This window comes from Rhinopithecus bieti, unplaced genomic scaffold (genome assembly GCF_001698545.2).
Source record: "Rhinopithecus bieti isolate Rb0 unplaced genomic scaffold, ASM169854v2 scaffold_13207, whole genome shotgun sequence".
In the NCBI taxonomy this organism is placed as follows: Eukaryota; Metazoa; Chordata; class Mammalia; order Primates; family Cercopithecidae; genus Rhinopithecus; species Rhinopithecus bieti.
In genome coordinates this window covers 2831664-2847745 of record NW_016807866.1, presented here as the reverse complement: position 1 = coordinate 2847745, position 16082 = coordinate 2831664, and the positions used below count along the sequence as shown (strand labels likewise).

General features: G+C 39.5%; 1 protein-coding gene across 5 annotated transcripts in view; it reads left to right on the top strand.

The window, feature by feature from the left end:
- Positions 1–533: 533 nt before the first annotated feature.
- The window catches only part of TMEM50B (transmembrane protein 50B), a 37784-nt gene continuing 22235 nt past the window's right edge, over positions 534–16082 (top strand). For 3 of the 5 annotated variants that reach the window (XR_001887635.1, XR_001887637.1, XR_001887636.1), the window contains exons 1-6: positions 534–641; positions 1215–1354; positions 3030–3142; positions 4753–4820; positions 9617–9709; positions 14632–14689. Coding sequence is in view for 2 of the 5 variants with exons in the window: in XM_017883928.1 (XP_017739417.1) it covers positions 1256–1354; positions 3030–3142; positions 4753–4820; positions 9617–9709; positions 14632–14689 (431 nt within the window). In the remaining 3 variants the exon portion in view is untranslated. The remainder of the gene's footprint in view (positions 642–1214; positions 1355–3029; positions 3143–4752; positions 4821–9616; positions 9710–14631; positions 14690–16082) is intronic. The other 2 variants (XM_017883928.1, XM_017883929.1) reach the window with 2 other exon arrangements.

The following is a 16082-nucleotide window of genomic DNA, read 5'->3' as shown; positions in this document are numbered from 1 at the left end:
TGTTTTGAAATTTAAAATGAAGTGTGGGTTTACTCCATTACTTAAGTATTCAATGGGTACTTTAAATCTGGAAGTACAAGAACTTTTATTCTGGGGAAATTTTCTTGAAATATTTTGTTGATTCTTTTTTCTCTTCTGTTTCCTGTGTATTTTCTGAAATACCTGTGTTATTTATATGTGAATCTTTTATACTGGTCTTCTAATTTCTTTTCTTTTTTTGGAGACAGAGTCTCGCTCTATCGCCCAGGGTGGAGTGCAGTGGCGAGATCTCAGCTCACTGCAACCTCCGCCTCCTGGGTCCAAGTGATTCTCCTGCCTCAGCCTCCCAAGTAACTGGGATTACAGGCATGCGCCACCACTCACGGCTAATTTTGTATTTTTAGTAGAGACGTGTCTTTACTCACATGTCTGGCAGTTAGTACTAGCTATTAGCTGGGACCTCAACTGGAACTGTGGGTCAGAACACCTATAAATGGTCTCCTTACAGCATGGTAGCCCGAGCATTAGTGTTCCAGAGAACCAGGCAGATGGTCCGTTGCCTTCTGTGACCTGATCTTGGAAGTTGCATGGCAGAAGTTACTTAGCATCACTTCCTCTACTCTACTGGTCAACTAGTCTTTATTGTTGACCCAAATTCAAAGGTAGGACATAAATCTACCTCTCAATGGAAGAAGTGTCAAATATTTTGGACATGTTTAATTTATTTCATTTATTTATTTATTTTTGTGACAGAGTCTTGCTCTGTTGCCCAGGCTGGCATGATCTTGCACTGCAATCTCTCCTTCCAGGTTCAAGCAATTCTTGTGCCTCAGCCTCCCAAGTAGGTGTGATTACAGGCTTGTGCCACCAGGCCCAGTTAATTTTTTGTATATTTAGTAGAGACAGGGTTTCATAATATTGGCCAGGCTGGTCTCAAACTCCTGGCCTCAAGTGATCTGCCCACTTCGGCCTCCCAAAGTGCTGGAATATCAGGCGTGAGCCACGTCACCTAGCTCTTAGACATGTTTTAAAACCATAGTGTGCATTTATCAAATAGCAATCTCCCCCTTGTGTCCTAGCGTAGTCCTATATACATCTCAATTAGGTACTTGTTGAAGTATTGAATTTTTCTTAACTATAGTAGAATAGGACCTAAAGTAAAGTAAAGGAGTAAGATATTTTACTTCAAGAAAACATTGTCTTGGGTTGATTAGTTTTTGTCTTTCTGTTTGTAGGATACAGCATTTAATGAAACATTTATGCTTAAGAAGTAAAAATGGCAGGCTTCCTAGATAATTTTCGTTGGCCAGAATGTGAGTGTATTGACTGGAGCGAGAGAAGAAATGCTGTGGCGTCTGTTGTCGCAGGTATATTGGTAAGTGAGAAAGACAGGTTGGTGACATTTATCCCTTACCTTTTGCCCTGGAAATCAACGCCAGTTCCTTTGAACTGAGAATGGCTTTCCAGAACTGTTTATTTCACTGCTGTTTTGTATAGATAATTATCAGAGTTCTAGATACTATTGCCAAGCAGAGTATGGTAGGCCCTGGATTCGTTTTGACTTTGTAAACGTATACTTAATATCTTTTCTTCAGTTCCAGTGATAATATAATTATGATAGGCAATAACATTTTTAACTTAGTGATACAATGTATATAAGTACTTTAAGATCCTTAAAGGCTCAGGATTTGATGTAACACAAAATTATTGTTGTGACTTATTGAAGGTCAGACAACAGTGACAGTACTCTGCAGATAATAGTGACAACCTTAGGCTCCATTAGAACCGAAGCCCTACAGCAGCTCTAGGGAAGAAATACCATCTCTGTTTCTCCAGCTGCAACACCAGGGGAATATCAGAGGAAGACACTTGTGAAGGAAACTATTGTTTAATTTTCTTTCCATCATTTTTTTTTAACTTTTTATTATTGAAAATAACAAGCATAAAACAAAAGTAGAGAGAATGTTATAAAGGTCCCGTCTCCTCCTTTATGCCATGTATCTATCATCCAGCTTAAAAAAAACACCACCACCCCAAAATCAGGACCTGTCTTGCTGTATAATTCCATCAACCACTCCCTGGCCGCACTGTTGTTTTTTTTTTTTTTTTTTAAGAGACGAGGTCTTGCTATGTTGTACAGCCACTGGAGTACAGTGACTATTCACAGGTGTGATTGTAGTGTGCTACGGCTTCAGATTCATGGTCTCAAGCAATCTTCCTGCCTCAGTCTCCCAAGTAGCTGGGACTACAGGTGTTCTACACTACCATTTCTGGCTCCCACTGCATTTTTTGGAAGCAAATTTATTTGTTTACATTTTAAAAATTCATCTATTTGAATGTACAGTTCTACACTTAAGTCCATTAGAATGAAATAAAGCAGAGCAAGAACTAACGATAATTGTGAAGCAGTCTGCTCACTGCAGCCTCTGCCTCCGACTTCCCAGGTTCAAGCAATTCTTGTGCCCCAGCCTCAGAAGTAGCTAGGATTAGAAGCACATGCCACCATGCCCAGCTAATTTTTGTATTTGTATTTGAATTTTTTCGAGACAGAGTTTCATTCTGTCATCCAGGCTGGAGTGCAGTGGCGTGATCTAAGCCCATTGCAGCCTCCACCTCCTGGGTTCAAGCGATTCTCCTGCCTCCGCCTCCTGAGTAGAAAGGATTATGTGTGCCTGCCACCATGCCCAGTTAATTTTTATACTTTTACTAGAGATGAGGTTTCACCATGTTGACCAGACTGGTCTCAAATTCCTGACCTCAGGTAATTTGCCCGTGTTGGCCTCCCAGAGTGCTGGGATTACATATGTGAGCCACGACGCCCAGCCTTGTATTTTTAGTAGAGGTGAGGTTTCACCATGATGGCCAGGCTGGTCTCGAACTCCTGACCTCAAGTGATCCACCTGCCTCAGCCTCCCAAAGTGCTGGGATTACAGGCGTGAGCCTTTGCACCCGGCCCATTTATATGATCTGTAGGACAAAAGGAATGTTAAAAAGCAGGTATTGTGCTAGCAAGAGTTTCAGTGTTTCAGTGACTTGGGCTGTGTTTTAAGTTTTTTACAGGCTGGTGGATAATGATTGATGCAGCTGTGGTGTATCCTAAGCCAGAACAGTTGAACCATGCCTTTCACACATGTGGTGTATTTTCCACATTGGCTTTCTTCATGTAAGTATGATGATAATTCTGTATTCTATATGATTTTTCTAAAAATACTTTCCTGTTAATGTGCAGTGCTTTCTTGAATAACTTTTTAGTTTATTTGATAGATTATTTTTTAACATGATACATACATAATTCCCATTTTATTACGATTTTTTTTTTAACCAAGAATGAGTGTTGGATTTGGGCATATATCTTTTTAGCACCTATAACGATTATCTTGTGTTTTTTTTCCTCATATTTTTTAATCCGGTCAGTTACATATTTTGTCAGTTCCAAGATCTACTTTTTCGCATTTTAATACCTCTGAATATCAGGATGTATCTTGCAGTCAGTATATAATTAGTATGTTTAGTATAATTAGAATTATAATTGATAACATTTTTATTTCTTGTCACTATTAAAAATTAATGGTGTATCTTAAAACTCATGGCCTCTGACATTTAATGAAACACATTACATTTCTGTATTTTTTAGTAGTAAATCGCCCATAGGTGTTGTAGTACACTCAACTTTTACCTTGCAGTATTATTACTATTTTTTTTAATGTGCTACTTGACTGTGTTTGCCAGTGTTTGAGGAAAAGGCAAGATTGGCCTCAAAGAGATTTGTTTGTAGCTTTTATTTTAAATTATTTTAAGTTTATGTTACCTAATTTCATAAAACTTGGAAGCTTTTTATGGATGTCTTTTAACAATTAAAAAACATTAAACATTAAGATTACATCATTTCCTTATACTGTCAGGAGGTTTTTTTTTTTTTTTTTTTGAGACAGAGTCTTACTCTGTTGTTTGGGCTGGACCGCAGTGGCACAATCTCGGTTCACTGCAACCTCTGTCTCCCGGGTTCAAGTGCTTCTCCTGCCCCAGCCTCCCAAGTAGCTGGGATTACAGGTGCCTGCCACTATGCCCAGCTAATATTTTGTATTTTTAGTAGAGACGGGGTTTTCACTGTGATGGCCAGGCTGGTCTTGAACTCCTGACCTTGTGATTCACCTGCCTTGGTCTCTCAAAGTGCTGGAATTACAGGTGTAAGCCACCACACCTGGCCAGGAGTTTAAAAAGGTTATATTATGGAAAATGGAACTACTTATATCCATTGTGGCTGCTAAAAAAAGGAAATTCCTGCTACTAATTAATGCACCTTGCTCTAACAAAAATGAAAGGGGAAGCTGAATAAAGTGGGCATATTACATAAACTACATTTTCTCTGAGCTTGAGGAATGGATCATAGAAAATCACTTGACTTTTAACACAAGGAGAAACTGTTTAACTCTTGATAATAATGAGAACCTTGAAATGGGATAGCAGTGAGTCATTCATATATAAATGTGAAATAGACAAAGAAACCAGAAAACTGGCCCCTCTTGTATAATCTCTGCAGACAAGTGATAGAAATCTCTTAAAATAAGTGTGTTTTCTGGGTGTACTTTATGAAAATAAGACTAATGTAACATTTTTATCCCCTAGCATTTTTATTAGGTTAAAATATGTTAAGCTATTTGTATATTGATTTTAGTTATGAAATAATCTGTTTTCTGTCTAAGTGATATATAAATATTTGAGTACTTTAACAGCAAATACTGAAATTCATTTGATGATTTTGTACTGTTCTAGGATAAATGCTGTCTCCAATGCTCAGGTGAGAGGTGATAGCTATGAAAGCGGCTGTTTAGGAAGAACAGGTAAAGATACTTTGAGCTGTTAATGTGTGTTAACAAAATAGAAATTTGTCACCAGAAAAAAAGCCTCTCTTGTGAGTCTTTATTCAGGACTGGTGATGATTATATGGAATATTTTTTATTTGCTTTAAAAACAAGTTTTAGTGTTATTCAAATCCTTAAGAAAGTAAGTTATTGCTAGAAGTTACTGTTTTTGTCATGTTACACTGCCCATGATATAGATAAAAAATGTTGCTATTCAGATGGATCTTGGACTCCAGTGCTAATGATGGATTTATTCTTATCCCAGTTGTTGACCAATAATGCTACTTACAAGATGGCTGACTATGATTATTAACAGTAAAATAATGAACACATTAGGGGATTGAACCTAGGACTACAGTGTCTTTACATTCACTTCTGATCACTTGAGTAGCCACCCACAGACTGCAACAAAATTGTTCAGAAGAAAGATGCTATTTGTGTACACATAAATTAGTTTTTGTAGTCTGAATTCATTTGAACTATCATCCTTTTTTCTTTTCTTGCCCAGGCTGGAGTGCAGTGGTGCGTTTTTAGCTCACCGCAACCTCCACCTCCTGGGTTCAAGCGATTCTCCTGCCTCAGCCTCCTGAGTAACTGGGATTACAGGCATGCGCCACCATGCCTGCCTAGTTTTGTAATTTTAGAAGAGATGGGGTTTCTACATGTTGATCAGGCTGGTCTCGAACTTCTGACCTCAGGTGATCTGCCCACCTTGGCCTCCCAAAGTGCTAGGATTATAGGATTGAGCCACTGAGCCTGGCCCAATTGTGTTTTTTAAAAATTTACGGCCGGGCGTGGTAGCTCACACCTGTAATTCCAGCACTTTGGGAGGCTGAGACGGGTGGATCATCTAAGGTCAGGAGTTTAAGACCAGCTTTGCCAACATGGAGAAACCCCATCTCTACTAAAAAAAAATACAAAATTAGCCAGGCATGGTGACACACTTCTGTAGTCCCAGCTACTTGGGAGACTGAGGCAAGAAAATCGCTTGAACCTGGGAGGCGGAGGTTGCGGTGAGCCGAGATCACCTCATTGCATTCCAGCCTGGGTAACAAGAGCGAAACTCTGTACCAAAAACAAACAAAAAAATTTACATTATAATATGAAGAAATTAAGGTACAGTGGGCTTAAATAATGTGTCCAAAGTCACAGAGCAAGTAAGTGGTGGAGCCAGGATTGAACACTGACAGTGATTGAACACTCCAGAGCCCATGCTTTTAGCCACCATGCTGTGCTTGTTTCCCATCTAGAACCATTTGGTCACTGTCTGGTTTGGTACCATGTGTATATTTTTTCTTTTTGTCAGCTTAACTGAATGTAATTTAAGTATAATACAATTCACTATTTATTATTTTATGAAATTTTTTTGAGATAGAGTCTCTTTGTCCCCCAGGCTGGAGTGCAGTGGCACAATCTTGGCTCGCTGCAGCCTCCACAGCCTGGGACTCAAGTGATCCTCCCACCTCAGTTTCTCAAGTAGTTGTGATTATAGGGACATGCCGTCATGCCCAGCTAATTTATTTATTTTTTGTAGAGACAGGGTTTTACCGCGTGGTTCAGGCTGGTCTTGATCTCCTGGCCTCAAGCTATCCACCTGTCCTCAAGTTATCAGCCTCCCAAAGTGGTGGGATTACAGGCATGAGCCACCACGCCTGACCAGAATCCACCAATTTAAAGTGTACAGTTTGATGAGTTTGAACAAATGTGTACAGTTACAGTTGTGTAACTACCACTATAATCATGATATAGAACATTTCCATTACCCCAAAAAGTTCCCTCATACGCCTTTTTATAGTTAATCCCCTTCCCCTCACGTCCTGGCCACCACTGATCTACTTTCTATGACGGTAGCTTTGCCTTTTCTGCTCTTTCATATAAATGGGATCATATAGTAAGTATTATAGCCTTTTAAACCAAATAAAGCAGCTGTGAAGAGCTTAGCTTTCTTTTCTACTTGACATCTTATTTTTTAAATTTTGTATGTATTTTTTTTGAGATGGAGTCTTACTCTGTCACCCAGGCTGGAGTGCAGTGGTGTCATCTCAGCTTACTGCATCATCCGCCTCCCAGGCTCCAGCAATTCTTCTGCCTCAGCCTCCTGAGTAGCTGGGATTACAGGTGGCCGCCACCATGCCTGGCTAATTTTTGTATTTTTAGTAGAAACTGCGTTTCACCATGTTGGCCAGGCTGGTTTCGAACTCCTGACCTCAGGTGATCCACCCGCCTTGGCCTGCCAAAGTGCTGGGATTACAGGCATGAGCCACCATACCCAGCCTTCTACCTGATGCTTTAATACTGATGTAGATTTTATAACCTCACTTCTACTGGAATCCATGGAGAATTCACGAGAGGATATAATGACAAATGACAGATAAACCTAAGTTTAAAGTGTGTGTGTGTATGCACATGCAATTGCGCTCACTTTTTAGCATATCCTGTATGTCAGCCTCAGCAGTAATGTCAGGAATGAGGGAAGGTAAAGAAAAAATAATATATATTAGCAAGTGAAGATGTTGTATGTAGAGCATACAATAATGTACTCCATCATTTTTCTTTAAAGAATATTCCACGGACATTGCTGTGAATTATGTCACTATTATCTTTTTTTGAGACAGGGTCTTGCTCTGTCACCCAGGCTGGAGTGCAGTGGTGTGATCATAGCGCAGAAAAGCCTAGAACTCGGGCTCAAGCGGTCCTCCCCCCTCAGCCGCCAGAGTAGTTGGGATTACCCGTGTAAGCCACTGTGCCTGGCCACTATTACCTGTTTTTTATAGGAAGTTTCATTATAACTTATCCAAAGTTTTTTAGCTTAAAAGTGGAACCTGTATTTGTCTTTGGTCTGTCTGGTTCCCAGGCCCATTGTTTTTACCCTCACTAAGTGATTATTCTATGATGTTCCCTATTCTGTTAAAATTAACAGTGCAGTTTATATATTGTGCATATAGTGCAATTTCTGTCTAGTGCTTCAGAAATTAAAGACAAACTGTCTTAGAGTCATGCCCAGGTGTTGCTACTCTTTAGCTTTTGTACTCCTTAAGTGGTTTATTTGTAAACTAGCTCTATTTAGTTCCCAGAGGAATTAATAGGAAAGTATCAAAATAATATACTATAAATGAAACAGGTAAATAATAAAACCATAAAAAGGAACAGGAACTAGGTAGAAAAATGATCATTGTACTTAGAACCTGGGACAAGATGGATGCTTTTGATTGTTCATTAACCTTAGCTCAGAGCTTCCTTGTAGCCAGATCAAACAAGAAAATATTATAGTTTTATTTTTTTGCTAAACAAAAGCATACTTCTTTTCTTTTTTCTCTCTTTTGTTAATATGCCCTCAGACATACTTATTTTCAAAAGAAACTTTTTTCTTGTTTAATTCTATTAGAAAGTTTAATGTATATAGCTATAAATAAAGGACATGATGGAAAATAATTGTAAGGAATTTTTTTTTTTTTTTTTTGGGCGGGGGGGAAACAGAGTTTTGCTTTGTTATGCAGGCCAGAGTGCAGTGGCATGATCTCAGCTCACTGCAACCTCTGCTTCTCAGATTCAAGCAATTCTCTTGCCTCAGCTTCTTGAATGGCTGGGACTACAGGCACCTGCCAACACGCCCAATTGATTTTTTGTTCTTTTAGTAGAGATGGGGTTTTACCATGTTGCCAAGGCTGGTCTCGAACTCCTGAGCTCAGGCAATCCGTCCACCTTGGCCTCCCAAATTTCTAGGATTACAGGTGTGAGCTACTGTGCCTGGCCTTTAAGGATTTTTAATAGTTCCTTTTATTCACATTAGATAAAAGCAATGATTGAATATAATTTAGAGATTGTATTTCTCCAAAGAATTAAACATTACTGTTTTTATTTCTGGAGATCTGCTTAGTATTGTAATAAAATTTAGATAATATAGAGATCTGTTTCTCTCAAATATCAGCTGTTCTAGCCATCATGAACTTTGATCAGTGTTTCTTCCTTATCTGGTGTCTAAAATGAATCTATTCACTGGTAACAAAATATTTGCAACTGAGGCAAATTTAGTTTTCTGTTATGGAGGTTGGCTAGGATTTTATTTTTACTTCAGTGGAGCTTTGTTCCCCTTGCAGAGATGATGGGGCTGTCAGTATACCTGTGAACAGGGTCTGGTGCAAGTGTTAACCGGCTTTCCTAAAAATGTGTTGAATCTACTCGGGTGTCCAGATGATTACATTATTGACATCTAGAATTTTGTTCAATACAGGGTTGAAGAGATGCTTCTGATTTTGAAGTTTTCATGAATATGTGGTACAGATTGGCTGCCTCAGCAAAGAAAAAGCCTGAATATACTCTAAAGAATGGCCATTATTTGTACCATATTGAGTAATGGTGTGATTATAGAAGCTTACCATTGATTAAAAAGGGACATATTAGTCCTTCTTCATTTGACGTCTCTCATTCCTTTGTGATGATGGCTATCCAGAATGCATATGCTACTTTTAATAGAGCAATTATTTTGATAATATATACAACAGCGTAATTTTTTAGTTGGGGCATTCATTTCTCTAGTCAGTAAAAAGGTAACTTACTTTTTTTCCTTTTCCATGTATGGTTTAACTTCCTTTAGTTTTTTGTTTTTTGTTTTTTAAATCATCATTCATTTAACTTAGAGCAGATTTATATAAATATATGACTATCTATGATATGCATAATACATATAAGGCTAACAGGGCTTCTAGTGTTATGTATTCCTAAGATGTTATAGAGCTGTAAAAATGAACAAAATCATAAGCCTCTTCTCCACACAGGTGCTCGAGTTTGGCTTTTCATTGGTTTCATGTTGATGTTTGGGTCACTTATTGCTTCCATGTGGATTCTTTTTGGTGCATATGTTACCCAAAGTAAGTATGTATTCTTCCTGTATTTTATAGGAGAGATTCAGATATGTCTTTTATATTTGGCTTACTCTACCTTGAGTACAATTTAGTATCATTACTCAGATTGAAGATACTACTCTGTGTGAAGATACATGAGTTGTTTAATAAAACTTGTCAGTGGGAACACTTAGTGCAGTAGGATAGCTCTGGTTAGGAAATCCAAGCCACTGACAAAGCTCGTACCTCTCAGCCATCTCCAGACTTTCTGCTTTCCTTCCTTACCTTAGGACAGCCAGGATTTTATGCTAGAGGCCCATTTACTGGGAGTTGCAGTAGAAAAAGTGAGAAACCAGTACAGATGTACAGTCTCTTATATATAATTCTAAAATCCACAAAATGCTGAAAATCAAGTTATTTGTAACTAGTTTGGCAGCAAAACCTGACCTAAACTGACATAGGGCTCACTATTTTCTTTATCCCATTTAGTGTAAGTATTCAAATGTTTTGTTGTAGGAATGAAAATAGATGTATTAGATTATAGGATGCTTGTCCATACCCAGCTGGCAGTGCTATGTAGTATATGTGCTTTGCCTTACTGTTCTTAAATCTGAAGAATTCTGAATCCCAAAATATATCTTGCCCCAGGGATTTCAGATAAGGGGCATAGACCCCTTATCTAATAATCTATGGATTATCAGTAATCTTTCTTTTCATAAACACTTTCTCTGTCCAACCTAATCCTGTACTTTTTTTTTTTGGAGACAGAGTCTCACTCTGTCGGCCAGGGTGGAGTGCAGTGGTGTGATATTGGCTCACTGCAACCTCCACTTCCCAGGTTCAAGTAATTCGCCTGTCTCAGCCTCCCAAGTAGCTGGGATTAGAGGTGCGTGCCACTATGCCCAGCTAATTTTTGTTTTTTTTTTAGTAGAGACAGAGTTTCACCATGTTGGCCAGGCTGGTCTCGAACTCCTGACCTCAAGTGATCCACCCATCTTGGCCTCCCAAACTGCTGGGATTACAGGTGTGAGCCACCGCACCCAGCCAATCCTGTTATTTTTAAGTCACGAGTACAGGGGGAGTTTTTTAAGGGCAAAACTGAAGACATATATGTGTACCCTTCATACAGAAACAGTTGATGGAGTGAGATGAACTCTTATTACACCATGCTGAGTTTTCTGGATGTGCCAGGTGCCATAGCTTTTCATTCACAGTAGTGTTGAAAAACAGAACCCAGCTTCAGAAGTGTCTCTGGAAGCGTTGAAAGACTGTTTCACTGGCCGTCTTCCTTTGCTCCAAAGACAGGAGTCAGAGAACACAATTTATTCATCCTCTGACTCCTCTGCCTCTGGAATCTCTTTGTCAGCCTTCTTTGCTTAACTGTCACATCTCCTTGTCCTGACTCACAGCTGATTTTTGAATACTTTTGATAGTATCATTTAAGTCTCATAGTTTGATCAGTATAAGATCTTTGGAATACCTTTGTTTTTCCTTTGTCTTTCACCTAGTACAAAATAAGTCACATTACAAGAGGACAGTGGTTGGCTTAAATAACATTGGTCACCAGCTGTGTCTAAAATGTGTTTTTTAGTTAATTAAAAATACTACTAGAGCACATAGTTCTGGTATGAAGCGTATCTGAAGGAAAATGCTTTTCTAAAAATAGCTTCATTGAGATGTAATTTGCATACCCTATAATTCAGCCATTTAAAATATGCAGTTGAATGTTTTTAGTATTTTCACAGAATTATGCTACCATCACCACAATCCAATTTGAGAATATTTTTATCACTACCATACCCATTAGCAGTCACTCCCCATTACTCCTTCCCGTAGCCCTAGGCAGCCACTAATGTACTTTCTGTCTCTATAGATATATCTATTTCATACACATGGAATCTTATAGGAAACTGTTTTTTAAGACAGCGCCTTGCTCTGTTGCCCAGGCTGGAGTGTGGTGGCGTGATCTTGGCTCACTGCAACCTCTGCCTCCCAGGTTCAAGCAATTCTCCTTTCTCAGCCTCCTGGGTAGCTGGGATTGCAGGTGCATGCCACCATACCCGGATAATTTTTGTGTTTTTAATAGAGATGGAGTTTTACCATATTGGTCAGGCTGGTCTCGAATTCCTGACCTCAGGTGATCCACCCACCTCAGCCTTCCAAAGTGCTGGGATTACAGGCATGAGCCACTGCGCCCAGCCAGAAAGTGTGTTTTGTTTTGTTTTTTCTGAGACAGAGTTTTGTTCTGTCGCCCAGGCTGGAGTGCAGTGGCGCGATCTTGGCTCACTGCAAACTCCACTTCCGAGGTTCAAGCCATTCTCCTGCCTCAGCCTCCCGAGGGGCTGGGACTACAGGCGCCCACCACCATGCCCAGCTAAGTTTTTGTATTTTTAGTAGAGACGGGGTTTCGCCGTGTTAGCCAGGATAGTCTCGATCTCCTGACCTTGTGATCCACCCACCTCGGCCTCCCAAAGTGCTGGGATTACAGGCATGAGCCACCGCACCCGGCCAAAAGTGTGTTTTAAACCCATTTTATCCCTGACTAAGAAGGGTGGGCTGCTGTCACTGATTTTCTTAAAAGGTCTCCATAGTTAAAGAAAAACTTGAGATAAATTAACAATTTGAGCAAAGAATGATTCATGAATTGAGCAGGACCCAGAACGAAGAAGAGGTTCAGAGAGCTTCACCCAGCAGCATGAGTAGCTGTAGGCTGAACACAAAGCAAAGACAAGAAATTTTTAGATTGTCTATAGCTGTGTTTGTCTTATTTGTGCATGGTCTCATCAGTTGGCTGCTTGGGATTGGCTAAAGCTTAGCTGTTTGTGATTGACTAAAATTCAGCTATTTATTACAAAAATATAACCCTAGGTTTCAGTTTGTTTACATAAGTTAGGTCGCAGGGGGTGGGGTGACACAGGAACTCAGAGTGGGGAGATAGCCTCAGGTTAATGGCCACCTGCTTATTTACTTTAGCACTTGAAGTGATCCATGAACTTTACAGTTTCTATAGTGAAAATAGGAATAAATTGCCATTTCTCTAAGGTATGTAGGGAAGTACTGTTTGTAAAGGCTGTACTCTCGTTGAGTGTATCTTTTTTTTTTTTTTTGAGACACATTTCACTCTTGTCGCCCAGGCTGTAGTGCAATGGCATAGACTTGGCTCACTGCAATCTCTGCCTCCTGGGTTCAAGCAATTCTCCTGCCTCAGCTTCCCGAATAGCTGGGATTATAGCCACCTGCCACCACTCCCAGCTAATTTTTTGTATTTTTAGTAGAGATGGGGTTTCACCATGTTGGCCAAGCTGGTCTTGAAGTCCTGACCTCAGACGATCCACCTACCTTGACCTCCCAAAGTGCTGGGATTACAGGCATGAACCACCACTCCCAGTCAATTGTATCTTAATATCTAAAGAACTAGTACATATTGATAAATTTCTTGGTTGTGAATTTCATCTTTCTATTTCAACAGCTTTATTAATTTAAATATACTTTTTTTTTTTTTTAAGATGGAGTTTCGCCCTGTTGTCCAGGGTAGAGTGCAGTGGTGCAGTCTTGGCCCACTGCAACCTCTGACTTGTGGGTTCAAGTGATTCCCGTCTCAGTCTCCCGAGTAGCTAGGATTACAGCCATCCACCACCATGCCCGGCTAATTTTGTATTTTTAGTAGAGACAGGGTTTCGCCATGTTGGCCAGGCTAGTCTTAAACTCCTGACCTCAAGTGATCCACCCACCTTGGCCTCCCAAAGTGCTAGGATTACAAGTGTGAGTCACCACGCCCGGCCTAAATATACTTTTTTATTTGTAAAGTGAATATGACTTTATTTCAGAGAGCATTTCTAGGGCATGTTTCCAATCTTTTATTGTGTAGATTTGCTTGAACTATTAATATTCATAATGATAGCCAACTTTTATATATTACTTTATAGGCTAGATATTCTAACACTATATAGAGTCACTCATCTAATTCTTACACTCTGGAGTAGGTGCTACTACAATGCCCGTTTTACAGGTGAGGAAATGAAGATATACTGAGGTTAAATAATTTGTCCAAGGTCATACATTTAGTCATTGGTATAGATAGGATTCAAACCTGGGTCTGGCTCAAATTTGGAGCTCTTAACCATGGTGTTGTATTGTTTGTAATGATATCAAGAGCTCAGAATTGAACCAGTTTCTTCATCCTCTCCAGTATTTTTTAATCAACATTTATAGTTTTACAAAAGTTAATCATCTACAAAAATTTAAGTAGTTTCCATTTTGTTTCTTTTCTCTTCCTATAAAGATAGTAACCATTTCCTCCAGGATAGATTCAGTGAAAGAGAATAATGATAAATTATAACTGTGTTATTTATATCTGACATGTTTGCATAATAAAACTCCTGGATTGAGAGCCAGGCACTGTGGTGTGTGCCTGTAGTCCCAGCCACATGGGAGGCTGAGGCAGGAGGCTCACTTGAGCCCAGGAGTTTGGACTGTAATTTGCTATGATAGTGCCTGTCAGTAGCTGCTGCACTCCAGTCTGGGCAATGTAGTGAGGCCCCATTTCTTTAAAAACAAACACAAAAAACTTCTTGAATTCATGAAGGAAAATAAATTAACAGACTGTTTAAAAGTCAAGAATTTAATTTGTATATTTGTACGATTTTGTATTTCAGTGTTGGCCATAGGAGGCAAAGGAACAAGTTACTGCTTCCTCAGCAGTTTTGATGTAGCTAGAACCAGCAATTACTTTAGACTAAAAGAAAACTTGATTAAGTTCATTGACTTTTATCCAGAGTAAGAGCAGTCCTTTGCTTTGGGGGAATTAAATTGGCATTTTCTTCTTTCAGTTTCATTATAGATGTCTTAGAGTTAATGAATAATAGCATTATGTTGTAATATACAAAATGTATATTATTAGTGACGTTTACCTATATAACCTTCTCATCTGTTTTACTTTATGTATGTAGATACTGATGTTTATCCGGGTCTAGCTGTGTTTTTTCAAAATGCACTTATATTTTTTAGGTAAGTTGCCTAATTTTTTAACCATACCTGTAACATTTACAGAAATGTCAGCTTAATTAAGGCAGCATATACATGGAACACATATAAATCCCATGGATTGGTTACAATGATAGAACTTCTTTTAAAGGGTGAGAATTCCACTGTTACATAAGAGCAGACAGGCCTTTTAAATAGGGGTCTTGCTGTGTATCAAGACTTTAGCTGGATCCTTTATATATTTTACCTTTTAAATTCCCATTTAGTGCAGTGGGAATGCCTGTAATCCCAGCACTTTGGGAGGCTGAGGCAGGTGGATTGCTTGAGCCTAGGAGTTTATTTCAGTTTGGGCAACATGGGCAAGACCAGCAACAAGCAAGACCAGCCTGGGCAACATGGCAAAACCCTGTCTCTACAAAAAAATATGAAAATTATCTGGTTGTGGTGGTGTACAGTGCCAGCTACTCAAGAGGCTGAGGTGGGAGAACTGCTTGAGCCCAGGAGGTTGAGGCTGCAGTGAGGCAAGATTGGACCACTGTACTCCAGCCTGGGCAATAGAGTGAGACCCTGTCTCAAAAATAAAATAAATAAATGAATAAATAAATTCCCATTTAATTATTTTAAATATATGTCAGGTGTTAGTCCCATTTTATTTATTTTTATTTTTATTTATTTATTTATTTTTGAGATGGAGTCTCACCCTGTAGCCCAAGCTGGAGTGCAGTGGAACAATCTCGGCTCACTGCAACTTCTGCCTCAGGGCTCAAGCGAATGATTCCCATGCCTCAGCCTCCTGAGTAGCTGGGACTACAGGTGCACGCCACCATGCCCAGCTAATTTTTTGTATTTTAGTAGAGACGGGGTTTCACCGTATTGCCCAGGGTGGCCTCGAACTCCTGAGCTCAGACGATTTGCCTGCCTTGGCCTCCCTTAAGTGCTGGGATTATAGGTGAGAGCCACTGCACCCAGCGTTATTCCCATTTTATAGACGAGGAAATAAAGTTTAGAGCTTGCTTTAGGATGCCTAGCTAGTAAATGAGAAGCTGGGATTTGAATCCAGACTGCTGCTTCCATAGCCTGTGTTTTGTTAAAAAATGTATCAGACCCATTGTTTCTCTTGACTAGCCTTTTGGAAAAAAAAAAAAAAATTAACGACAACAACAGGTAAAGTACCTTTATTAAGAAAAAAGGAAAAACCAGAATTAATACATAGTGGCCAGGCATGGTGGCTCATGCCTGTAATCCCAGCACTTTGGGAGGCTGAGGCAGGTGGATCACCTGAGGTCAGGGATTCGAGACCAGCCTGGCCAACATAGTGAAACCCCCATCTCTAATAAAAATACAAAAATTAGCCGGGCATGGTGGTGCATACCTGTAATCCCAGCTACTCGGAAGGCTGAGGCAGGAGAATCACTTG